Below are 26088 nucleotides of genomic sequence, written 5' to 3'. Positions count from 1 at the left end.
AGTCAGCATGAGGACATGCATCACTTATAGCATGCCATTTGTACATTTCTGTAATTATTACAGAAATTATTATTCCTTAAATTCATCCCTCCAACTTTTTGGGATGTTAACTATCGTACATTTACTCTCCTACATTTGGTTGTTTGTGTTCATGTTTGTCTTTATAGAAGCGTTGACCTATCTTGTCTGTCTCCAGTACATGCTCTCGGATGTACCCGTACACCCCCTCTCCATGCTCCTCTTCATCATGTTCCCCCGTCCCTCCTCGCCGTAACTCGCCGTTCTGTAGTGGCTGTCTGGCCGTGGAGCCGGCTGGCTGTGTGTGTGATGAATGGCCCTGCGGCTGACCTCGCAGCTGAGCACTAACTCAAGGGCTAAACAAACCCCACGTCCATCCATCATCTACTGCCCAGCGCTCGTCCACAGCCAGGGCCTAGTGCCGCCGAGGATTGACACTCAGCAACAGATCCTTTGTTAATGCATGTGATTTACGGTGTGCTGCATGTGTGCCCACACAAATGCTTAGACACACACTCTGTGATTTGTAATGATCGTTTCCTATCTGAACTCCCTGCTCTGAGACTTGCTTTGGACTCCCTGGCTGTGAGACTTTATTTGGACTCACTGATGTGAGACTTGACTTGGACTCACTGCTGCGTGACCTGACTTGTTCTCCCTGCTGTGAGACTTGACTTGTTCTCTCTGCTGTGAGACTTCATTTGGACTCAGTATTTTGAGACTTCATTTGGACTCACTATTGTGAGACTTGACTTGGACTCCCTGCTGTGAGACTTGACTTGTTCTCCCTGCTGTGAGACTTCATTTGGACTCCCTGGCTGTGAGATTTCACTTGGACTCCCTGCTGTGAGACTTGACTTGTTCTCCCTGCTGTGAGACTTCATTTGGACTCCCTGGCTGTGAGATTTCACTTGGACTCCCTGCTGTGAGACTTGACTTAGACTCCCTGATGTAAGACTTGGATTACCCCAGACCTGTCTGCTTTGAGTGTCTTTGGAGACTGGAAGCAAAGATGTGGTGCAAGTGCTTTACCAATTATGAATTCAATTATTATTGTATGAGCCGTTTGCTTTTTTTTTTAATATTGTTATTCAATGCATTTTTCTTTTTATAAAACAATGGAAATTTGAATTATATCCCAGCTTTGCACATTTTTCCGGCACTGCCTGACTGGGCGTGGATAAGGCAGATGTCGAGATAAGCAAAGCTAATGTTGGCCTAGTGGTGACTAAATAAATAATGAAAACATAAATGACACCAAACCTAACCCTTCTAAATAAGTGGTGTACATTTTTTTCTGAAGGTGACATTGTAACCTCCCTCGTGAATTACTCCACTGTCAATATGTCTAGGCTCAAACTGATATGGGGCATGGAAAGCAAAACATCTTATTTTCATTACTTTCCCCACAATAAGGCTATATTGTTGACTGGTTACCTAACCAAATGAATAAAATAAAATGAGGCGGTTTGTTTTCTTCATGTGTACATGTTTATGACCTCGGATACCCCCTGCAGACTGAATGCAAGCATTCGGAGCAGCATACCTTGTGTTTTAAATTGAGCATTTTTGGATGCATAAATTCAATATTTTTTAATTTTTTCCTCAAAAGCCTTGAGACATGACTTGGACTCAGGCACCCAAACACATACATACAGCTTTGGATTGATTGGCTGATCTGCAAATAACAACATTATGAAAACCCAATCTCCCACCCTTACACTCACTCATTCTGTCTCTTGTCTCTGTCTCTTATCTCTCTCCTCTCTTTCTTTTCCAGGGCTTCCTGAATGCCGTCTTTGAGAGGCTAAAACAGTTCCTGGAATGCTGTGAGTATAATGTTATCAACTCAACTCGAGCCAATACATCCTAACATTTTGTCAACTAGACTCATAATGCTTTGTTTGTTTGGATTGGGCGGGGGGTTGGGGGGGGATTGTATCAGACAATCGCAACAATAACAACGGCAGACTGTAGCTAAACACAACTTGGGCATCAGCGACCGCCGTCCCCTCAATATGTCCACAGCTGATTACAGTGGAGACAGGGTCAAGGTCTTGGTGGTGTTTATGGGCTGGCAGAAAGTGAAACTCGGAAAGCTGCTCCCAGGCATGAAATGGGTGGGGATCTAAGCCTCTGTGCTAGCCTGCTAAGTCAAGAAAATAAGCTGGCACTCTCAAGTCTGGCTTCAGTTGTCCAGCCCAGTTCCTGGCTGGTCCCCGGAGATGGGCTATTCTTCCAACAGAGGTCACCTCTGTCGGTCTGTCTGGCCATTTGTATGTCCATCCTTCCGCCTGAGTGATGCCCTGGCTGTATACTTGTCACGGCACCCCTCCTTCCCATAATATTGATCAGCGATCGACCAGGGACCTGGCGTTGTGCATCTGTTTACATTACAGTTGGCTGCCTGTCATCCACCCGCAGTGAACGAAAGAGACATAGTAATCATAGCTAAATGATTATCTGATTGGATCCATATGCTGTCAGAACATCCAAAAGTTTACCCTCCGGAAATCTTTGAAGCCAATTGGTCTCGGAAATCAATTTTGTCCCGCTTCAAATTCGTAATCAGAGGCATAAGCCACTTGAATTAGGTAATGATGACAGCAGCAAGTTACCAATAATGGAGAACTGTAATTCTTGGTGTCAGGTCGGTTGGTTGATTTTATAGGGGGGATCGTAAAGTCAAGCAAACCACCTGGGATGTCTGAGGCTTTCTTCATTCTGCTCAACCTTTTTCTTTATTAGTCCATTATTATTGATTAGATTTTATTTTTAATGGTCCATTCCTAAGGAGAGTCGGCAGATTTAGTCCGCAGGGTCCCTGAGTCTGAAAAAACACCAAAGAGGTGGCATTAATGACCAGCACCACCATGTGTGTTAGCTACTTGAATCTATCCAATGTTGCATTACTCTTAGCAGTTCTCAGCTCTATCACACAGCCTCACGCCCTACGGCGGCAACCGTACAGCAATGGGCCCTAGACCTGGCTGTTATCACTGTGTATTCATCGATCAGCGGGCCTTTTGGGAGACATTTCCTACGGCCAGAGAGTGCATTCATTCTCTGAAAGCAGCACAGTGTTTGCTGTTGTTGAGTGAATATATTGATTTGTCATTTTTATATTGGAAAAAAATGTCATTTTGTACAAGCTGCTTGGCTGTACATGTTAAGACATTGAATGCTCTTGCTACTGCAGGTCTAGTTTTCTTTCAAGTGCTTGAGGTCAGATTCAACCGTTTATTCCCATGACAGCTTGGTACAAATTGGCAAACAAGTGCCGTTGTTCTGCAGTTGAGAGAGGAGAAAAAAAACGTAGTAAAAGCCAGGCGTAGCAAAGATCTAATTAGTGCCTCTCCTGGCCTGTGAAACCATTTGTTGTTGTTGTACAATACATATAGTGCCCTCCCTTTTAGTTTGTGCTTCAACAGTTGATTTGATTTCTCTCTGGCAGACTGCTGTTCTCTCTGGTATTTGCAGTTTTTTCAAAGAAAGCCAGAAGATCCAAATTGAATGAAAGAATAGATTCAAGAACGAAAAATACGACAAGTCACGAAATACAATATGCATGATAACCCTAATGAAACAAATGCAGCCTACTATGGATGGATGTGCTTGGTTGGTTGAGTTCCTTTCTGTTTATTGTTTGATAAGACACCTGTGAGTAAGAAGTTCAAGTTTAAATGATTAGAAAAGCTCAAAGAGCATCACAATTTCCGCTTCAATATTCTATACTCTTTAAGTTTTCCATGGTGACAAGGATTGACGAGGAGGTACCAAATACTTGGTGACAGGTGACATCAGTGTCTGGGTGTTGAGGGGTCCCTTGGTATCTGAGTGATGGACCAGAAGCATTGATGGACTGCAGGTGTCACAGAGTGCAAAAAGTTTACATTTGTAGCGTGACCCAAAGAAGACATTTTAACGGAGCAAGCACACAGTAGTGAGAATGTATTTTTGCATTTTGCTTTCTTAGTGTTAGACCCACTTGTCTGCTCAATGAGAAATGTCCCAGACATTATTTAGCATCCGAGCCTGCTCAGGGCTCCATGTCCAGCTCAGCTTCATGAAAATGGTGTCGCGTTTGGTTTTATGCAACAGCTTTTCTGTGGTGCCTTTCTGTTGCAGGTCGCCGAGTTGGAAAAGACGGCACATGCAGAGAGAAGCTGGAGAAAACAATTATACTTTATACTAAAGTGGTAAGTATGATTTCAAAGAATTCATGGTGCCCAAGTATGCACAGCTAATTACATAACACATTAATGGGTTCATAATTATTTCGTTCAGATAATCTTTTTGGTGAATGGCTATGACGCCAATTAGTCCTAGTTAAAGTGCATAATAATGGGTTGTCATTTGGTAACATTTCACAGGTTGTAATATTTTGGTACATTGGCGTATAACACAACATCATGACTAGAGCGATCGTATGATGAACCAAAATAAATCATGGTAATCGTCATAATAGAAGACTTTATTCAGTACCTTTTTTGTGAGCCTGAGGCAACGTGTTGCTATTTCCCGGCTCTCACCGACTCTGTTCCTCATGTCGTTCTGCAGTTGCTCGACTTCCTGGACTACCACCCGGTTGCGTTTATCTCGCTGATCCAGCAGTCCCTGGAGTTTGCGGTCAGCTACCTGTTCACGCCCGTCGGAGAGGGGGTCACCTTCGAGCGGTTCACCGTGCAGTGCATGAACCTCATCAAGATGATCCTCCAGAACCACACGTATAAACCTGCCAAGAACATCGAAGGTGAGGAGAGATGCACAGGGGTGCAAAGATCAGATGGAGGATGTGTTTGCTGACCCCTGCCCCGGTCAGACAGAGCAAAACAAAACGCCAGGTGGACCGCACTGCTTTTTTTTGTTGAATTCAAAAGTAAAAAACCAGCATACTGTGTCTTTTGTTTGTTACTAGGCAACCACTGAAATGATATTGTTAGCTTAGCTGCTATTTAAACATGTATATAAAACCGTTATCGCTCTAGTTCAGGTATGCAGCCACAGCCACCACTAGTTTCTCTTCCATGTTAACACTTGTTGTTGTTACAACCACAGAAAAAAAGACGCAAATTTTCAAGGCTTTTCTGCTCTAAGTTTAAGTATTTTTAACTTGAGTTGTGTTTGTGTGCTCTGCAAAAATGCTGTCTGATGGGGCCCTAAGTGATGTTTGCAGCGCTAAAGATAAGGGCTCAATGGTGTAGTCCCTATTGGAGAACTACATATATTTTGCTTTACCTGATAGTCTTTTGTGCAATCAGCGTTTTATAGTAGACTTTTCAAAAGCAAAACCTAAATGTATTTGTGTGTAGGTGTGTGTTAGCTTATGAAAATTGACTTGCATAATTCTTGATTGTGATGGAAGGAAACAATAAATTGTTGTTTTGAAATCAGTATGATAACGGTGAGGACTGCATTCGCTCCTCCATGATTGTGTATGCAACAGTGCAGACTGGGCTGTATTACCATCAGAACCACATCAGCAAACAACCACTCTTGTTTTCGAGTGGCCTCCCTTCCAGCGATTCATCCACACTTCACTGGGAGCTTGGCAAGTGTTGTTCTTACAGAGAGCAGCCCGTTAGGCAGCCCACAGATGGGTTTCTCGTTGGGTTATGGCCAGACGCCACTGAGCATGGAGGTTTCTCCCCAGTTGGACCCAAACTAAATCTTTTTTAAAGTTTATCCTGAAACTTATTGTCTCTCTCAAAACTATTATTTTAAGAGTGTGCGTATAAGGTTACCCAGAAAGTTTACTCTTTATTGAAGGGTGCAGCACAGCTGTGTAACTTGTTTAGCAGTGCCCAGCTGCCAGTCCGGTTGACTGACACAAGATGTGTATGTGTGTCTGTCTGTTCGATCTTGGCCTACAGCCTCTATTGATAATGTTTCAACTTGGTCTGGCTGCAAAACTCAGAAATCAGGCTTTCAGTTGACATTTATGTTGAGCTTTGGAGCAAGTGTATACTTGACACAGGTTAAAATCAAAATATTTTTTAATCCTGAAGTAAATCGATAAAATTATCTATTTTTTGTTTTATTTTCTATGTTTTTTGGGTCATTGCTTTCATTAGGGCTGCTAGCAATTATTTTTGATACTCTATTAATCCAAAAAATATACATATTTTAATTATTTGTTCATTCATTTAAAATATTAAATGTCATAAATAATAACAAATTTTATCAAAAGTTTCCAGAGCCCAAAGTGAAATAGGCTTGCTTTATCTGACAAGCAGCCAAGCTAGAACTAAATCTTCTTTGCTAATGATCCATAACTCAAATATTTTAATTGAAATGCAACATTAAGCAGCAAATGTTCGTTATTTGTGTCTGATATGAATTTGTTAATCGACTACCGGTTATAGCTTGATCGATTTATGGTTGCGGTCCTACTGTCATGCTTCACAAAGTTGAGCTATTGCCTTAAAATGCACAATAAAAAAAACAATACTTAATAGGGCAGTAGATATGTATATATTTTAATGACATAAAAATGCATAATATCCCAAAGTACCAAAAAGATTACATCTGAGAAAATAAATGGCAGTCTAAGAATAAAAAGGTCAAGAGATGGGCTAATCTCATGTCGTCCTTTTTTCCGGCCCACAGACAGCAAGCCTGAGAGTCTGGAGGCTCACAACATCAAGACGGCCTTCTTCACACACCCCACGCTGACGGAGATCGGACGCCGGCTCGTCTCACACTACTTCCTCCTCACCGAGGAAGAGCTGGCCTTGTGGGAGGAGGACCCCGAGGGCTTCGGTAGGCTCCGTCAGATACTGCCCAGCGAGACCTGTTGTTCACATTGAACAACAGGCACAAAGCTAAATGCTGTGTGCACCGCTGGATGATATTAGGAACCCATAGTAGGGCTGCTCGATTATAGAAAAATCATAATAACGATATTTTGGTCAATACTGAAATCACGATTATTCAAACGATTATTTGAGTTTGAAATCATAATCAGCATGTCTCTCCGAAAAAACACTTTGTAACTGAGAACTTTGCCTTAAAAAAATATACAAAATGGTCAAAAAGAAAATGTTCAAATCTAAAATAATGTACAGATATGTATACAGCTGTTCTGCACTTTCTATAAAACAACACAAAAAATTGAACTAGATTCTATTCGTTGTGTGATCGTTTGACGCTGAGACTTCATTAGCCCTAACCAACCAATAGACGACGGCGTTGGGTTCTCCGACGTCGCTGGTACTTCCACAGCATTAAAGTTATTATTTCCTATTCCCTTCTCAACAGCTGTAGAGGAAACGGGTGGTGACTCCTGGAAGTATAGTCTAAGGGTGAGTACAGATGAGCCCATGACATAACAGACAAATTAAATTAACTCTACGTTTTTTGAAGTGTGTGTGTGTCACCCAAATAGAACAGGCCGTTTTGGTCCCTTACAGCGCGCATGTGTTTTGAGTGGTTTCATAAGCAATGAATAAACCAGTTCTGCTATGATCTGGAGGCCCCACGGTGGGGCTGTGTGCCTGGCTGATTATGGTGTTTGTGCAGACAGCCTGTGGCAACCTTGGGGGACAACAGTTGGGTATGCAGACACAGGGCCCGTGTGATGCACGGACCCAGGCAGAGCGTGCCTCTCTCCTCTGGGTCTGTTGCTATCGAGGCACCCATCATATGGTCCCCAATGAACAGAAAACACGACTCCAACACCACACCGTGTCCTTAGCTGGGATGCTTTACAGGGAAGACACGGCATACAGTATATAGTGGAAAGCAGAATGTCCTGATTGCAAAACATTTAGACCAGAACTTAAACATTTTCTATATTATATGCAATGACACATTCCCATGTTTTTCACACTGTTACAATGAGATTAGTTACATATTGAATGTATTTACACATGCAGGCTCGAAAGATCTGCAGTGTCAGATATTAGATGAAAACAGGGACACACAAACGTCATTTGTCAGTTTGAGGTAAACACTCACCAACAGCAATATGCCAAAGGAGAGTAATTATTGATAATATTCACCATACAGATCGAAACTATTCTTAGTCTATGTTGTAATGTGATCTGTGGTTTGTAATGATTTCTTCCAATTCTCTCATACAGGGTAAAATTTACTCCGTAAACCTTTTTCATACATTGTGGGCCAGTAAAACAAATAACAAAAATGCTGGACGTTTGAAGGAACCCAATGAATGAAGTCTTTTACAGATATGCTAGTCCCAAAGGCTTTCGAGGTCTTGCTGTGACTCTAAATCAATGACTGCACATCTATTGGTGTTGGTTTTATTTACATACACACACACACACACACACACACACACACACACACACACACACACACACACACACACACACACACACACACACACACACACACACACACACACACACACACACACACACACGAACACAAGCACACACAGCCCATTGAACCAATTTTCTTCTCTGCTTTCATCATGCTGTGGTTTATGCTAAGCCCTTCTCTGCTTAGCTTCACCACTTGGCTTCCAGTGCCTCACTTGGGCAGCTATAATTCCTAGATGTAACTGTAGATGGCTCAGCTCACTTGGGCATGGCACCGGGGGAGTTGCTCTTTTTGAAGGCATACCTCGGCAATAAAAACAGTAATGAAAGCGACACAATATATTTGTATAATGTATTCTGTGTTTTTTGCTTTAGCTTTCACTTTAATTTCCGCCATCTTTCCAAGGCACTCCATGTACCACATACTCTGCCAATACGATTTAAGCCTTTTTACTGCTATGTCAATGTGGAATGTGATCTTAATTTATGTCATATTCATGTATATATTTTGCATATTTTATAAACCCTATCGGACACAAATCTTGGTTCAACATATTGGATCAGTGACGCATTCTAAACAAATCGTACACAACACCGTAGTAACTCTTGGACATTTTCAGTACGTGCACGTTCCAATAATGAATCACTACTTTCCAGCACACAATTGAGAAGCACTGACTGAAGTGATTTGATTACACGCACGCACGCACGCTCGCTCTCTCGCTCTGAATGCATACGCCAGTTGCACTGTGGAAAAAGCTGACACCCCCGTCTCATTCATTTCACCTCTGCGATGTAGGTGAATGGGTCACGGGTGGCGGTTGGCCCATCGGTGTCTCTGTGCGGCTATTATGGCCACTGAGCACCCTGATTGTGGACATGCCCCCCATCAATGCCGCCGTTATCTCTGTGTTCTTCTCGGCGGATTAGTGATATTGAGTGTCAACTGACCTTTAACCTGCTCTTTTGAAAAGGCTGATGAATAAGGTCGTCGCTCAGTTGGCTTTCGCCGACAAACTTTCATTGCTACGGTTGCACACTCTTGGAGCTGTAAAGGTCGCCAATCGCATGTGACTTTAATAATTGGTGTCATTTTGCAGTTTGTCATCTGCCGACAAAACGTTTAGTGTGCGTTTCCTCGCATTCATTGATATGGGCAATAGCCGTCCGTCTAGACAAATGTTGTTATTCTGCAATACTGATCACAATCATCATAAATACAACGTGCTATCCTCTGTATATCGGACCAATCTACTTTCTTTAAAAGGTTCTGTATTTTATGATTCTTGTCTGGTATTGTCCTTACCTGATGTTTATAAATCCAAATAAATCCAAACGACAGATCTCTCTGTCAACTTTCCTTAGGAAACATATAAAACCGATACGCTCTGATGGACTTGCATCCTGCCTACACCGCATGGCCGTTCTGCTGAATGGCGGGCTTCATGCACAGTTTGCCCACTAATGAGATTCTGTCCGTGTTTGTGTACCTCTGTCTACATTTCGATTTATTTTCATTTTAGACATTTGTGATTACATTACACACACACACAATGATTCAAACACCGTATTCTAATTCTAATTCTAACTTTCTTTATTATTTTCCCCTCTTTCCCACTCTAGCCATGCACAGAAGTACTCTTCCTAGATTTGTTCCACAAATTCAGCCAGACCATGACACCGGTGCTACTGGAGATGGTGCAGAACCTGCAGGGTGAGTAACACGGACAGCATGCCTTTAAAATGACCCTTTATTATCATTGTTTGCAGACCCAGTGTCGGGACATATACCATACAATCTATACAGTTTGACAACCTTTCTACCCCTTGTGACTATTACCACTAACAAAATCACCTGGTTTACTGTTCATCTAATAAGTCTCTCTCCTTCTCTCATTGCTCTTAACTGTTTGCTGTCTGGTAATTATGTCCAGGCCGAATTAGCTGAAACGGATCTGAAAAACGCAGACTTCTCTGCGTTTTGCAAAAACGCATTGCAGGCTTAATGCCTGAGCTGCAACTGAAAGGTCGGAAATGGCTTCTGTTCATGCAAGGAAGTCGGCCTGATTGGATAGTTGAATGGTAGAGGAGATATTGATTTTGAACAGGGATAGACAAGAACAAAGCACTAAACGAGAGAAGATGACTGCCAGCTAAAAATTACAGTATTATATTACAGTATTACTTTTACAAGGCTGTGTTGTTGCCAAACATTGTGAAGGTGATCCCAAGTAGGAGTGCAGTTATATTCTTCATACACTTTTCTTTGTTATGTCTCATTACCATATATATCGTGTTTGGGACAACATGCTCTTATAAACACCTCAAACATATCTGCTGTCTGAGTCCAACAACAATGATAACAATGTGCAACCGAGCACACAATGGCCATCAGCAACAACCGATACAATGTAGATCTGTTTGAAGAGCATGGTTGATGTGCATCCCTTCACACAAATTCGGAAAGAAACCCAAGGTTACTGATGAGCATGTTGTCATGGCACGACATCACCAGGCTATTGGCAGGCACATTCGGCCACGTCTGCTTGCAGTATGCTTCTGGCCTAAGTCACTGAAAACAGAACAGTTATTTTATACAAAAATTACAACAAAGAAAAGTATCTGCCAAATGGAGTTTGGGTTTTCATTAGCGGATATTTAAATAGCTCTCTTTACATTCCTTTTAGAGTTTTGTACGAGTCAAATTGGTTAGGCTCCTCCATTTATTTGAGGAGCTTTTAGAGATGAGGCGGAAAATAGCTTTTAAAAAAATTTCAATCATGTGATCAAGTTCACCGACCTGGTCCTCTGTGACCAATGGCTAGAGTAACCAAGGAGCCGGTTATTATTCAAGCACAGAGTTGGCAGCTTGAAATGTTTTTGACATCATTTGAAATCCCTCGCCACAGTTGAAAGTCAATGTGATTCATACCCTGTTTATGAATGAATCAGCGTAATCTGTCTCTTTCCAGGACCGACCAACGTGGAGGATCCCGTTCAGTTGCTGATGAAGGATGCAGGTGAGTGAAGGGCAAGCCTTGTTATGATGTGAGTTCAAAATGATGAGGAGCAAGACGTGAGACGGGTATATGTTGTTACACAACACATCCTTTCTATGATCCATTCAGTACTTCGACCCCTGCATGTCCTGGTTACCCCTCCGGAGATCCATGTGGGCTACCCAATCATACCACAGGATTGTGTTGGTGTGCTCAAATTATCTGTTAAAGGGCTCCTTCCAACAGAGTGCTCAACACTTTAAATGGGTATCAAAAAACAAAACAAAGAATAAATGGAAAAAAAACAATTTATCTTCATCCACGGCAAAGCCTCTAGACCTTTTTTTTTGTTTTGTTTTAGCAGCTGTTTGAAAACCCTACACTTGAATTACGTTAATACCAAGAATTCCAAGAACTCATTAAAAACTAATCCCGGGTACTTAAGAAAGCGAGGAGGGCTATTTTTATTCAAATGGAATTTTGAAACTTTTGAAACGATACCATACTGCTACAGATGCTCCTTTCTGTCTGTCCTCATAGTGCATCATCCATGCATCCATTTGTCAGTAAGTAAATGAGAATGAATGCATGAGAATTTTCCTCTGGGTCCATATTAGGGGTGGGAAAAATAATCGATTCTTCGATGCATCACGATTCTCTCTACAACGATTCCGTCTCGATGCAGATGAATTAATAATCTGAATTTTAATCAAATAAAAGTTTTTTTTATTATTATTAGCTCGCCTGCTGCAACAGGCTGTTCGCCAGAGAGGGATAACTTTAGTAATGTTAAAATTATTTAATTTATCTTCAGTGTGTATTGGCTGATCTGATTTGTCTTGACATTGATTCAGCCTACGCATAGCATGCACGCAAACTCAGTCAGACACAAGAATTCCTTCTAATTCAAGAGCAGCTTTTTCTTTAATGACATAGAAAAGAAAGATTAGAAAGAAAATAAAACTGAACCCTATTTTTTGAAATATTTCCATATTATTTTGTAATGCAAGCTGGATTGATTATTGCATTGTTCATAGAAAGTCATATTTGTGACAAAAGCTTTTTCTCTAAAATATTAGAAAAGTTAATTAATCTGCTGATGTCTTTAATGATCATCACAAAATTAGGAAGTGATTAGCAAACTCTGAGTAGCAAACGCAGATGTATATACAGCGCCTTGCAAAAGTATTCACCCCCTTGGCTTTTTACCTATTTTGTTACATGACAGCCTTTTAGTTCAATATTTTTTTAATCTGAATTTTATGTGATGGATCAGAAGACAATAGTCTAAGTTGGTGAAGTGAAATGAGAAAAATATATACATAAAACTATTTTTTAGAAATAAAAAACTGAAATTTGGCATGTGCATATGTATTCAACCCCTTTGTTATGAAGCCCATAAAAAGCTCTGGTGCAACCAATTCTCTTCAGAAGTCACATAATTAGTGAAATGATGTCTACCTGTGTGCAATCTAAGTGTCACATGATCTGTCAGTACATATACACACATTTTTTGAAAGGCCCCAAAGGCTGCAACACCTAAACAAGAGGCACCACTAACCAAACACTGCCATGAAGACCAAGGAACTCTCCAAACAAGTCAGGGACAATGTTGTTGAGAAGTACAAGTCAGGGTTAGGTTATAAAAAAAATCCAAATCTTTGATGATCCCCAGGAGCACCATCAAATCTATCATAACCAAATGGAAAGAACATGGCACAACAGCAAACCTGCCAAGAGACGGCCACCCACCAAAACTCACGGACAGGGCAAGGAGGGCATTAATAAGAGAGGCAGCACAGAGACCTAAGGTAACCCTGGAGGAGCTGCAGAGTTCCACAGCAGAGACTGGAGTATCTGTACATAGGACGACAATAAGCCGTACGCTCCATAGAGTTGGGCTTTATGGCAGAGTGGCCAGAAGAAAGCCATTACTTTCAGCAAAAAACAAAATGGCACGTTTTGAGTTTGCGAAAAGGCATGTGGGAGACTCCCAAAATGTATGGAGGAAGGTGCTCTGGTCTGATGAGACTAAAATTGAACTTTTTGGCCATCAAAGAAAACGCTATGTCTGGCGCAAACCCAACACATCGCATCACCCAAAGAACACCATCCCCACAGTGAAACATGGTGGTGGCAGCATCATGCTGTGGGGATGTTGTTCAGCAGCCGGGACTGGGAAACTGGTCAGAGTTGAGGGAAAGATGGATGGTGCTAAATACAGGGATGTTCTTGAGCAAAACCTGTACCACGCTGTGCGTGATTTGAGGCTAGGATGGAGGTTCACCTTCCAGCAGGACAATGACCCCAAACACACTGCAAAAGCACCACTTGAGTGGTTTAAGGGGAAACATGTAAATGTGTTGGAATGGCCTAGTCAAAGCCCAGACCTCAATCCAATAGAAAATCTGTGGTCAGACTTAAAGATTGCTGTTCACAAGTGCAAACCATCCAACTTGAAGGAGCTGGAGCAGTTTTGCAAGGAGGAATGGGCAAAAATCCCAGTGGTAAGATGTGGCAAGCTCATAGAGACTTATCCAAAGCGACTTGGAGCTGTGATAGCCGCAAAAGGTGGCTCTACAAAGTATTGACTTTAGGGGGGTGAATAGTTATGCACATTGACTTTTTCTGTTATTTTGTCCTATTTGTTGTTTGCTTCACAATAAAAAAAACAAAAACATTTTCAAAGTTGTAGGCATGTTCTGTAAATTAAATTATGCAAATCCTCAAACAATCCATGTTAATTCCAGGTTGTGAGGCAACAAAACATGAAAAATGCCAAGGGGGGTGAATACTTTTGCAAGGCAATGTATATATTTTTGAAAATCACGCATGGAAATGTACATTCAATTCTTTGTTGCATTGATAATCATTTTAGAATCGAATCGTTGACCTCATAATCAGAATCGAATCGTGAGGTGCCAAGAGATTCCCACCCCTAGTCCATATGTTGTTTGATCATTCCCCTGAGACTGGACGAACTGCACACACACACACACACACACACACACACACACACACACACACACACACACACACACACACACACACACACACACACACACACACACACACACGTTCGTGCGCGGTCACAATTATTTGTTGTTGAATGTGTGACTTGGTGTATCTTCTCTACAGTGTACAATGCAGTGGGCCTGGCAGCGTATGATCTTTTCGACAACGTGGATTTTGACGAGTGGTTCAAAAACCAACTTCTAGGGGAGCTCCAGGTCAGCCATCACAGGTAGGATTTTAACAGTACACCAGACATAAGGCATGCATGTTATTGATTCTTTTACTGTAAGATAATTAACATTTATCTGTTATGCATTACAAAATATTTGATTATCTTTGCTTGCAAGATGTGTTCACATTTGTAGCACTTTGTTTATTCTAATGCTTAAACCGAGAACACCTCCTAGTTAAGTGGTCCTAGTTGGAAACTATGGGAACCTTGTTGTATGGAATTGCAATACAAGTACAAGTACTTTCTTGTGATTGCACATCCATTCAACCTTTGCAGATTGTTCGCCCATAATCAAATTAATTCCTTGTAGCATCAGATCTTGAAACGCTAGGTAAAGATTGTAACCTAGGGCAGCCTTTGCTTTCTTCTTCACCCATTCAGTACAGTTGGAATGAGATTACAAATTCGATACGCTTTCTGCGGAAACATGAAGTAGGTGAAAACTGATTTATTAAACAGTTGGCTCATCAACCAAATTAATAAGTACAAAATATTTAATATGGGTGAATTGTTAGATCGGTTATGCCCAAACTACATTTTAAGGGCTGGTGGTTAAGTTCAGAAAGTTACAGGACTTCTTCCGCTGAAAAAAACATTAGTTATAACAAAGATGCATTAGTGAAAGAACAATGTGAGCAGTGAGGGGTTTGATCGGCCGATGAAACACACCCACGGTCTCACACTCGCACCTATCAACCCTTCAAAGCCATCAAAGGATATGGCCAGCGCGACCGGGTTGGGCTCACCACTCGGGGGCGAAGCACGGTGACGCCATGAAAGGTGTGCTGATGTCAGCGCGTCTGTCACCATGATGCATCTCCTCACACATCACCGTCCAGGTGGGAGGAAGGTCGCCCGCCCACTCATTAAGAGTCCTTTTCTTGTTTTTGTTAGGGGGGAGGCGAGGTGAACCTCTCATGGTAGATCCCAAACACTCATTGTTCCTAACTACAAGGCTGACTTCAGTCGCCCCCCTCCCAACCCCCTCACTGTTGTGTCTCTTTCTTTTCTACAAAGGTTTTATCCCATGTTTGTTGGTTGGTGTATAGGAACTGGGCCAACTCACAGGGGGCTCAATTTGAGGAATGGCACCCAATGGTACAAGTGACAACAACAATTGTGACATTATTCTCGAAATGGAAAAATGCTAAATGCAATGGTGATGTAGTGTATGTGATGATTGCAACCTGTAAGGAAACATGCATTTTATATATTCAAGATGACATATGGTTGAACACCTGCCATAGCAATGCCGTAATTCACACGAAAATCAACAGTTAACAGTTAAGGGATTCAAATATGAACTCAGATGAGTCCTGCGTCTTATCTCGGACAGAGGTAACCTTTATGTGCCTCCCCGGCCATATTACTGCTTTCATTCACAGCAGAGCTCTACCGGCATTGATCTGGAAATGTTACTAAGTCTTGTGACTTGGTGCATATTTCAATGTTCTCATTCACACCTGACCCCATGCAGGATTATCTTTCAGAACATTTCAGGGAAAGGCTGCATTTTTTGAAAGGGGCTTTGCAGTCTTTATACAGCAGACTGATATATTTGTACAATATGCCATGGACGTCCTTTGGGCCAACAAAACTTTGGTGAGAACAGAGCGGATATCTGTTTGCAGATTGTCTGTTAGTGCACTTTTGTGTTGGTTTTTGTCTTGGGAAATGTAGGCCTAATCCATTTTGCGGATGTAAAGTCATTGCATTAATGTGATCCCTTCATCCCACATAGGGAGAGACAGCCATCCACATGGCCTCTGATACACACAGACAAAGAGAGTGAGAGAGAGTGTCCTGAGGAAAGAAATACCACAGGGTGACAACTTTTAGACACAACATAGGAATTATAGCCGCCTAATGGATGTCTTTCAGTGCCTCCATTTAGCAAATGGAAAATTCCATCTTAATTTGTGTAGAAAAGATGGCATTTAGAGAATATCTTGCTTCCGTGATATTTTTTATAAGTTCTTTTGTAGTAAAACAAGGGCTTTGCAGGCTAGGAAATGTAGTTGGAATGTGATTTGGATCAACCTGGATTTGATTGACGACACATGCTATTTAGCTTTTGAAAGCCTGTTGAATTTTTATGTGAGATTAATTAGACTGTAATAGCCCTGAATCACTATTATATAATTTGTATATTATAAATATTTGTATTTATGCCTTGTTTAAAAGCTGAGTAATATAAGTTTGGAAATGTGCTGATAAAGTCAACAGTTTATTTTCATTTTGTGGTTGACCGCACAATAAATAAAAGTGATTACTCAATGGACGCGTTAACAAGATGCGGTGTCTGCCCATTATATTATATTGTGTCAAACGAAGCATGGACTTCTGTGTGGATTCAGTCCCAGCTTCTCCTTAGGCGAGGGCAGGGTAAACACTGAGCACAGTTGGTAAAGCATTTGTCACCTGGGCAGGTACCCACCACAGCACACGCCCTCCTCTTGGAATCTGCCACCAGCAATATTCCAAGAACTTAGTTTTTCTAGAAAACCACATTTGGATTCTTCTGGATCCAGCTCCATTCAGAGTACAACCAAACAGGAGCTTGAATCGGTCCTTAAAAGTTGAGCCAATAATTCTGTCTGAACCCAACCCAACACTGCGCCTCAATAGCTTTATATAAGCCCAAACCTGATTACAGCCTGTTTCCCTCTAAGCAGCATAGGCTGCAAAAGAAACCTTTCCTAATCCTATTTCTCCTCATTCAATTTAAATGATAGGTTATTAGGCAAGAACTGTAGTCATTCTACCTTTTTTAATGTTCTTTATTTATGAAAATTTGCTTGGGACAAATGTATAAATGAAAATAGTCAAATGAAAACATTTGACCCGATACAAGGTTTGAAACATATCGGAGAACAGACCTTTACATTGTTATTCAACTAGGATATTCAACCGTGTTATTATACACTCTAAAATAAATGCGTCTTGGCACCTTTGCAGCGCTGAACCTCACAGCCTTTTGCTGTCATATTTCAACCTCACTGTCGCTACTTTTGAATTTTAGATAACCCACCCGTTCATTATTCTGCTTATGCACATTGTCAAAGCCTTTCCCCACCGCTCCTTTTTTTTCTCCTGTGCAACCAAACTGATCGCATGAAGACGGCCACCTTTCAGCTCCTCAGCAGCATCGATGTTCACATTTTGCTCTAATCAAAAACATAAATTCTGACTATGGATTTTGCGTTGGTCAGTCCGGCGGGAAGGGGGGGCTGCTGCCTGCAATGGATCTGACAGAGATGCGACTCGTGTAGCAAATAGTGAACATGCTTTAATTTTAAGTAAAGCCCAAACCCGATGTGAGGCTGTAAATTATGTGAGAAATAAAGACCGTCCCATTAGACCTTAAGCTCAAACACAGACACACTGGCAGCCATGCCAGCTCTGCCGGAATGGACTGCTGTTGGGGCCCCGGTGTCCTCTAGATGAGGACCTGGATGAGGATCGTTTAGCCTTAAAGGGCCACCCAGAATTCCTTAGATGGGTTTCTCAGATAAAGGTCAGCACAAGGATGATGAAGTTTTGGATAGAAACATAAAAAGACAAGGGAGAAAATGGAGGGATGAGACGAGGTCAACAGTCTTGTCTCATCCCAAGTGATAGAGGGGACCAGACCATTGTCTCCTCTTTTGATGTGGTGTTGCGATGCAGCCCGATTGGCTACTGGTGATCTGGCTGTGTGACAGACTGTGAAAGCAGCGTCGCCACAGAGACAGACGGTGAGAGGTTAGCATTACCTGTCAGTGAACCAGCAGCTCTTTATAGCTCATGATTAGCTCTCTGTGGAGTTTTTTGGTTGCTGGACCGATAGACACCTGGCTTTTCTGGGTTTTATCCTGAATCCCTATGGAAGGAAATTCATAGCGTGAAGTGGCCGTCTGGCTCCTGGTACTTTTGGGTATTATCAGTAGAACCAGGACAGGACTTACAGGCAGCGGTCCAAGCTTATGTGTGATTCTGAGGGTATCCATCTCGTATGAGGTAACCGCTAGGAGGGCCATAGGAATGTCCAGGCCCGTTGAATAAACATTTGTTGTCATTTAGACTTGAGCCGTCTGAATGATTGCCTGTCTTTATTGTGGTGTATTGGAGCCAATGTTTATATATTAATGCCCAAATCTTTCCCCACTATGTAAGCCTGGCGTATATTCATGAGCCACATATTCTGAAAAATGGCCTTCTTTGTGGACACATGTCCCTTTCATGTGCTCTCTTAAATGTTCCAATTACATTTGTTGGCCACTGTGGGAGGAGAAATGCACAGCAGTACTCGACACTAGCATCCATTCCAACACACCGTACCTCCATCGGTTTTTTCACACTTCCACTTCTTCCATGGCCCTTGCCAAACAGACTCTTATACCTTGAGTTAAACCACCAGGGCATCAAACTAGATACTAGGAGAACATTTTACATGTATTGTTCTACATATAGAATCTTGCGGGAGGATACTTGATGTCGCTTGGGAACATTCTAGATCTGTACTGTCTTATGGCGTATGTTTTGCCATTGTTATTCACTAGATATGCCACAGAACAAATACATACTAGCTAGCTTTCCCTCATATTTATTTGGATGTGTATGTATACTTGTATGTGAATGTGTACATACATATATGCACACAAACTATTTTGAGTAAAGGCTGTGTGTGTGTACTTTTGTCAATCTTAATATTGATTGTCCATTACCTAGCTTGAGCTTAATGAAGCAATACCCTTATTAATTGTTTTTTTTCCGGAATAATTCTCCCACAGTAACCAACTTTGTAAGGCTTAGGCTGTTCCTTTTTCTACACAACTTTTGTTTGATTGTCAGTGGAAAACTAATTAACTGTGAAATTGAATAAATATATCAACTGGTGCATATCATTTATACACTCTACATTCTTCATACTCTTCTATTCGTTCTGAGAGGGAGGTATCATATAACTCCTACCCACAAACACGACCCTGGTGTAGTGGCTCCTGCTCTCAAGTAAAACAATAGGTCGTTGGCTGAAAGTCATCCTGTTGCTGACAGAGATACACTACATCACGTATGTGATGTGTACTCTTCAGCTTCTGTGGTCATTTTGTTGCTGGAAAGAAAGAGAACGATTACATTGCAACGGTCTCTGTAGTTGTCCCGGTTCAGATAGAATACACCATCAGTAATCCATCGAGAAATAAGTTTTGATTTGTATTAAATTGGGATGTCATGGAGACATTCCACGCCCTTCCCCATACCGTTCTTTCCTAGATGGAAGAGTTTGTATCTAGGCCTGCATTATGCATTCAGACCAAAGGAAAAGCACAAAGCAGTAGCATATATCCCCAGCATGTCTAGGGCTACACGACTTGTCCTGATAAGCACATTTGTCCTCTAAGGTAGAAAATGGTGATAACCTGTCATGGGCAATATCTGTGCCTTTGTTTGTCAGCCAATGAAAGGTTCCTCCTCAGTGAAATGCTTTGGCAGTTTGCCTACAACCATTGCCCGCTGGCAGTGTAAGCTCATTGGCACTGCTGTGCCCACGTTTCAGAGCTGGGACCATAGGCCACTCTATGGCCCCCATTAAGCCTTTGCAGCACCCCATATTGGTTTGTCCACCTTCATTTGCTTTTGAAAGTTACGTGGCACTGGCTTGTTCACTGCTAATCTATGTTTGAGTCTATGAGTTCATTAGTACCAACATGTGCTTTTAAGGAAATTTGGTTCTTTGTCAAAGAGGCATTTCCCATGAAAATTGGTAAAGAGTGATTGGCATTCTGAATGTCTTTTTTTGACAAAGGTTAATGTACAATCTTGTTGGCACGCTCGCATATAAACTCCTGGCAAGACTTTCACACGCGTAAAGGGCTACTGTTTAATCTATAGAGTGCCCGACAACATCACAGTATAAACAATGCTTTCACACGCATAAAAAACACACGCTCAAACTGTTGTTTTCCTGTCTCCAACATCAGAATGTTGGCATGTAAACATGCATGAGTGATGTTTCCACTGTTTTTGCACAGATTTATCCAGTCCCTCATCCGCCCTCCCCTTGCCTAATCCCACGCTACAAAATCATTTAGAACACATTTAAATGTGAATCTCTGCTTCTTTTGGGGGACTCTAATCGCTGGCGAACACAGTGTTTGAGATTGATTTCAACGTTGCGTAGTGGCGTCCGCATGCAAGTGGGACGCATCAATGCGGTTTGCTCTTTGATGAATGGGAAGCTGGAGCGCAGCAAGGAACGAAGGCGCACATTTCCATGTGTTTAAAGAAAAACCCAAATCCAAACTGTCATTTTTGCTGGTTACTTTCTGCGGATGTGATTGAAGCATCAGCTGCTTCATTTTTCTACATTAAGATAAGGGGGGAGGACTCCGAGTGTCTTCTCTGCCACCAGAGCTAACAGACGACCTTCACTTGGCTCTCACCTTGCTATTTTCCCACTTAATCTACATTTCCCTCTCATCCTCCTCTGTTCGTGTTCTCTTGTGTTCTGGTCTGTTGCTCTTCATCCATTACTCTTCTTTCTTCTTCCCTTGCGTGAAATTTATGACGCTCTTACTCACACTTCCTCTTCCTTCCACCCCTCTTTCTCCTCACCTGTCTCCCCCAGGTACAAGCTGATCCGGAGACGGGTCATCTGGCTCATAGGCCAGTGGATATCTGTGAAGTTCAAATCCGACCTTCGACCTCTACTCTACGAGGTCATACTGAGCCTCATGCAGGATCCCGACCTGGTGGTGAGTTAGACACGTGTACTGAACTCACATGACTTAAAAGGCGTCTTCCGTGCTTTATCCCTTATATATTTTTTGTAATGGCATTGTAATGACTTCAGACAGCAAATGCGTATGAAAACTGTTTGAATCAGACGACCAAAATGAATTGAACCAGGAGAGCAATCATTTACTGCTCCAGGTGTGCTGCGTCAGCTAGGACCTGATAGCTATGCTGTATAGATGTTCTTCTTCGACTTTTGACTGAGTTGGCTGTTCGGTCTTGCCTGATTGCTTATCATTAAGTCTTTCAGTATCATGTGGGCCAGTTCCCTATTAGGAGAAAAGACTCCATGACAAATGTGTCTTCTGTACTTCCATGAAAGGGGTAAATGGGAAAGTCCGGATTATTGATTAACCCCTCTGCATTACTTTTATGTGACGTGAATCATGTACACTTGCTTAAAAAAAGAGTGGGATTTACCCATGTCTATATCTAAAAAACTTTTATTTCAATAGCATAACCAGGAAAATACACACTGGCCGAGACCATAGATTCCATTACGTGGAGTCACAGATCAAAGATGTCACTCACCTAGTACAACATGTCGTACTAGGTCCCCATGCGGTCCATGTTTACCACAGCACATCTTCCTTTCCAGCAGATTTTGAGTTCATTTATTCCCCTTTTGCCAGAATCTTTTTTTAAGCTCTCCTGCTGAGTGCCATGTTTCCCTCTTTTTTTTCTCTCTTTGGGGTGGGTTTTGACATCCTCAGTGGGAGGAGAGGCTGTTTACTCGAAAGTTGTGTTAAGTCGTCCCTCTCAGTATCATGCTGTGATTCCACCCAGCCAGCTTTGCCCCACTTTACCCTCTTCCCCCTCGTCAGACACCTTCTGTTCCCCCAACACGCTCTGCTGGAGTGAGGAGTGTGCTCGGAGGCTGCTAAGGCAGATTTATTCATGTGCCACGAAAAATTGCGGTATAGATGAATGGTGTACATAAGCAGCTTGACAGCTTTTATAGAAATTGCAAATTTTGGGTGAATGGCTATAGGATATAACTAGTGCTGCGATCAACCAAAGAAAATCTTGATCGTCTGAAACTCGGCCAACTCTGAATAGTCGAAAATTATGTAAAAAAGCTATCTCTAGATTACCTTAATTGGCCACAGTGCCCTCTACTCTACCTGATCGGTTTGTTTACGGCAGAGTTTCAAACTCTTTGTTGTCCTTTTTAAGCAAATGCTGCCACACCAACGACAGTGTAAATTAGTTTGTAGCCATGTTAACATTCATTTAGTAGACTAGCAGTCATCCTTATGGTGGGTGAAGTCAAAGTTTTGAAATCCGGGGTGAGTGACCTATTGTCTTACAAGTCTTGTAGTCTATTTGAACATCCGACTATTATAAACAAATCTAAGGAGCCTATTATTTGTATTCATAATTAATGTTATTTCTAACACAATATAGCCCCATCACTGAAAAAGAATTATACATCGTCTGCATGTGTCCCTTCCAAAAATAGTGAATTAAGGAGTGTATTTCTTTCTTGAAAAAGGAAAGTCACACCAGCAACTTTCCAACCGATGACAATCGACCAACCGACCAGAACTTGACAGCCCTAGACATAACATATCAGTTATAGTTAAAATATTATTTGGGGTGATAATAGTGTGTATCGTCGTTGGAAGAACACCACTTTTTTGTATCATAATATGAACAGGATCCACATTAATATTCAGTCCCACAAATCATACTTTAGATGTAATATCTGAAGTTGACCAATCATTTTTCTAAACGATATTATGTGTAAACTCCTAATTGCAAACAAAAACTCAGTAGTAATTGTAAGAAAAAAGTGTCTTTAAAGTTTCAAATCAACACCATGTGGACTGGCCACTGTATAAATCCACTGATTTAAAATCCCCTTCTGGAAGCTTTATTCACGAGCCTCAAAGTTTTCCTCTGTCGAATATTTCCCTAACGAAACACGAAATAAAGCGTAACTCCGCCGCTGGCAGTTCGTGTTTTGTAGTCCATGCTCTGGACCGTCTCTCCTTAGATCTTCTGTAACATGGTAAGACTTGCTTGACCCAATATTACTATTAACTGAATGCTAACTATTTTGTATAAAATTGGTTTGATTGATTTGCTAGCCAATATAATAAAACTCATTAAATCATTGATTTTTCAATTTTAAATCAAAAACCATATACCCTCTTTCAAACTGATTCTAATGGATTCAGTTGATGAGGAAGGGAACATATCAAAGATGCTTTTTCTTTCAAATGAGCGCAGAATTAATATAGGATTTCTAACGAACTACGTCATATCTATCCAGAGGTGAGGCGTGACTATTTTAATGGCAGTTGACATCAAGTTTGGATTCAAACTTTGTCCTCATTGGACGGCAAGTGAAACAATAGAATGGCCTGCACTATCATGCACTCTCATCAGCATAGTAAACGACTCACATTATTCCACCTCAGCTCGGCCCAAGGAAACCGGCGCTTAGCCCTCGACTAAATCAAAGCACTTTTCTTTCCACGGTTGTCCAAAGGCGGTGGTGAACAAAGCCCTTTTCAGCTGGAGGGAGGGAGGGGTGAGAGAAAGGCTCTGGTAAATGGAGGGAAATTGAGGGACTACTATTGGCTTGATATAGAAACGGTAGTACAAGGCTTGGGGTTTCACATTTCAGGGAAATTGTTTTTTATTGTTGTTTTTTAGTTTTTTTTATCGTGCAACTCGTTTGTTTAATTATAACAGTTCATCAAAAGATGTGAATGACTTTGGAAAATGGTTCATTGTGCTCTTATTCATTGTTTGCGTTTGATTATGGTGTTTTTTTTAAATACAGCCACCACACTCTTGCTCCTATATTGCAACATGTCATGTGCCATTGAGTAAGCAATACATGAAGCTAAATAAAACATGTAATCGGTGCAGATTTAAAACAAAATGTGTTGCCCCCCCCCCGAACAAGAGCAAGCCAAAACAAGATTTGCCCTGTCATGTTTTGAATGACAATGGCCTCATGTAAAATACCGGGGCTTGTTCGTAGGGCTACCCTTGTTCATCCCAATAGTTAGAATATAATAAAGAAAAACGTTCCAAACCAATTATTTCACTTCCTTTGCTTTTAAACCTTTTAGAAGCGTAAACCTGGATATCACTTGTAGCGTGGCATTAGGCATGCATATGCAATTATACTTCTGGTATATACTTTGAACCTTTTGGTATGTGTCGCTCAGAAAAGCTTTCCAAGGTATTTTAATTATGTATTTGATAATGGGTTTTTTTGTTTGCTTTGTTCTATGGATGCAGGTTAAAACAACAAACGAATGTATGAAGGTTGTAGATTTATAATACTAAATATTAAATATTCCTAATTTTTTATGCTCTCACAGGTGCGGATCGAGACTGCCACTACTTTGAAGCTCAATATCCTTTGTAAATATAACAAATTATAACCCATTAACTGTTTTGTTCTGATGTAAAAATCTGAATTACCTTCACCAAATGTATGGGGATAAACATTTCACTTCAAATACCTTGCTCTACTCTCTAAACGGACGGACTTCACATCCACTTTATTTCCCTTAACACTTCATCACCAGTCGACGATTTTGAATTCAGGACTGAGCAATTTCTTCCAGTGAGTATTTTCACACAGTTCAATAGAGAGTAAAATAGGGAACCCAATGGGGAGTGTGTCTGTCCAGCGAGCCCCGAACTTGAAGTATGTTCCGTCATCTGCTGCCCCTCTCTTCCCACATCTCTCCGCAGTACTTGGAGTCAATCTTTGGGCTGCTCTTCCAGTTGCTGCAGCAGGTGACGGAGTGCGACACAAAGATGCAGGTGTTGCATGTCATCTCCTGCGTCATCGAGAGGGTCCACATCCAGGTAAGCTTTAAAAACGGAAGGAATCCAAATGGGGATTGTCACCGGTGGGGGGGTGGGTCAGAGGTCAGAGGGAACCTGGAGCCTAACTTGCTTATTATCAGCTTACGGACCTCATACTGCTTAATACCAGCGCTAAACTCAATATGCTTTGAGAAAACATGTTGACGTTGGGAAATATTTATTACTTTGTGAGAAAAATAAGGTGTGTTATTTAAATTGAATTAGTTAATAAATGACATGAATTATCGTTCATCTCCCTGGACGGGATGAGCATTAAATGGTGTCCATCCACTACGTTGGGCACAACTCCACCAACATAAAACAAGCAAATATATAGACAAGAGACTGGCACGGTGTTTGTTTATTTTGTCCTCCTTCAGAAAACATCAATGGTTATGAAAAAGCCATCCAACTTTTGCACGAGTTCCTTTGTCAGACTCTCAAATAGTTTAGTCTGCCTGCCCAGCCTTTGTTTTATTTATTTTGGCCTCTTCCCAGTAACTTGCTCTGATCCACTTAACTGCCATCCCATAGTTTTGACCTTCCTCTTGACCCCGTTCTGGCTCTTTTACGTTGTTTTTATAGCCTTCTCTTAAATTATCCCCAGACTCAAATCTGTCAGAGAAAATGGCTTTCATCCTCACAAACTGTCAGTTTAGTTAGCTATCCTCTTGTCACTGGCAACCGGCTAAACTTCCAGAAGTCAAATTAATATTTCATCTCTCAAGAGATTTTTTGTCCTCCCCGCAACACACAGACCAGAGATAAAAGAAGGCAGCATTGGAGAAAAGCTCAAGTGATGAAGCCATGGATGGAGCATGAGAGGAAAACAAACATGATTGCACACACAGGGTTTATGTCCGTCTGGATGGGCTTGTTGCGCTCTGTGAGATAGTGTAGAGAATAACTGTTTTCTGCTATG

At 41.5% G+C, this 26088-nt stretch overlaps 1 protein-coding gene across 1 annotated transcript in view; it reads left to right on the top strand.

The window, feature by feature from the left end:
- Positions 1–26088, top strand: part of ipo11 (importin 11) — a 129211-nt gene that overhangs the window by 30645 nt on the left and 72478 nt on the right. The window contains exons 8-19 of the mRNA XM_079755849.1: positions 1799–1847; positions 4147–4217; positions 4579–4771; positions 6628–6780; positions 7279–7322; positions 9927–10017; positions 11276–11323; positions 14441–14546; positions 21160–21286; positions 24671–24704; positions 24878–24918; positions 25050–25166. Coding sequence (XP_079611975.1) covers positions 1799–1847; positions 4147–4217; positions 4579–4771; positions 6628–6780; positions 7279–7322; positions 9927–10017; positions 11276–11323; positions 14441–14546; positions 21160–21286; positions 24671–24704; positions 24878–24918; positions 25050–25166 — 1074 coding nt within the window. The remainder of the gene's footprint in view (positions 1–1798; positions 1848–4146; positions 4218–4578; positions 4772–6627; positions 6781–7278; positions 7323–9926; positions 10018–11275; positions 11324–14440; positions 14547–21159; positions 21287–24670; positions 24705–24877; positions 24919–25049; positions 25167–26088) is intronic.

Source organism: Pollachius pollachius, assembly GCF_949987615.1.
Source record: "Pollachius pollachius genome assembly, chromosome: 1".
NCBI lineage: Eukaryota > Metazoa > Chordata > Actinopteri > Gadiformes > Gadidae > Pollachius > Pollachius pollachius.
Note: the sequence above shows the minus strand (reverse complement) of the source record. Positions and strands in the feature narration are given on the sequence as shown.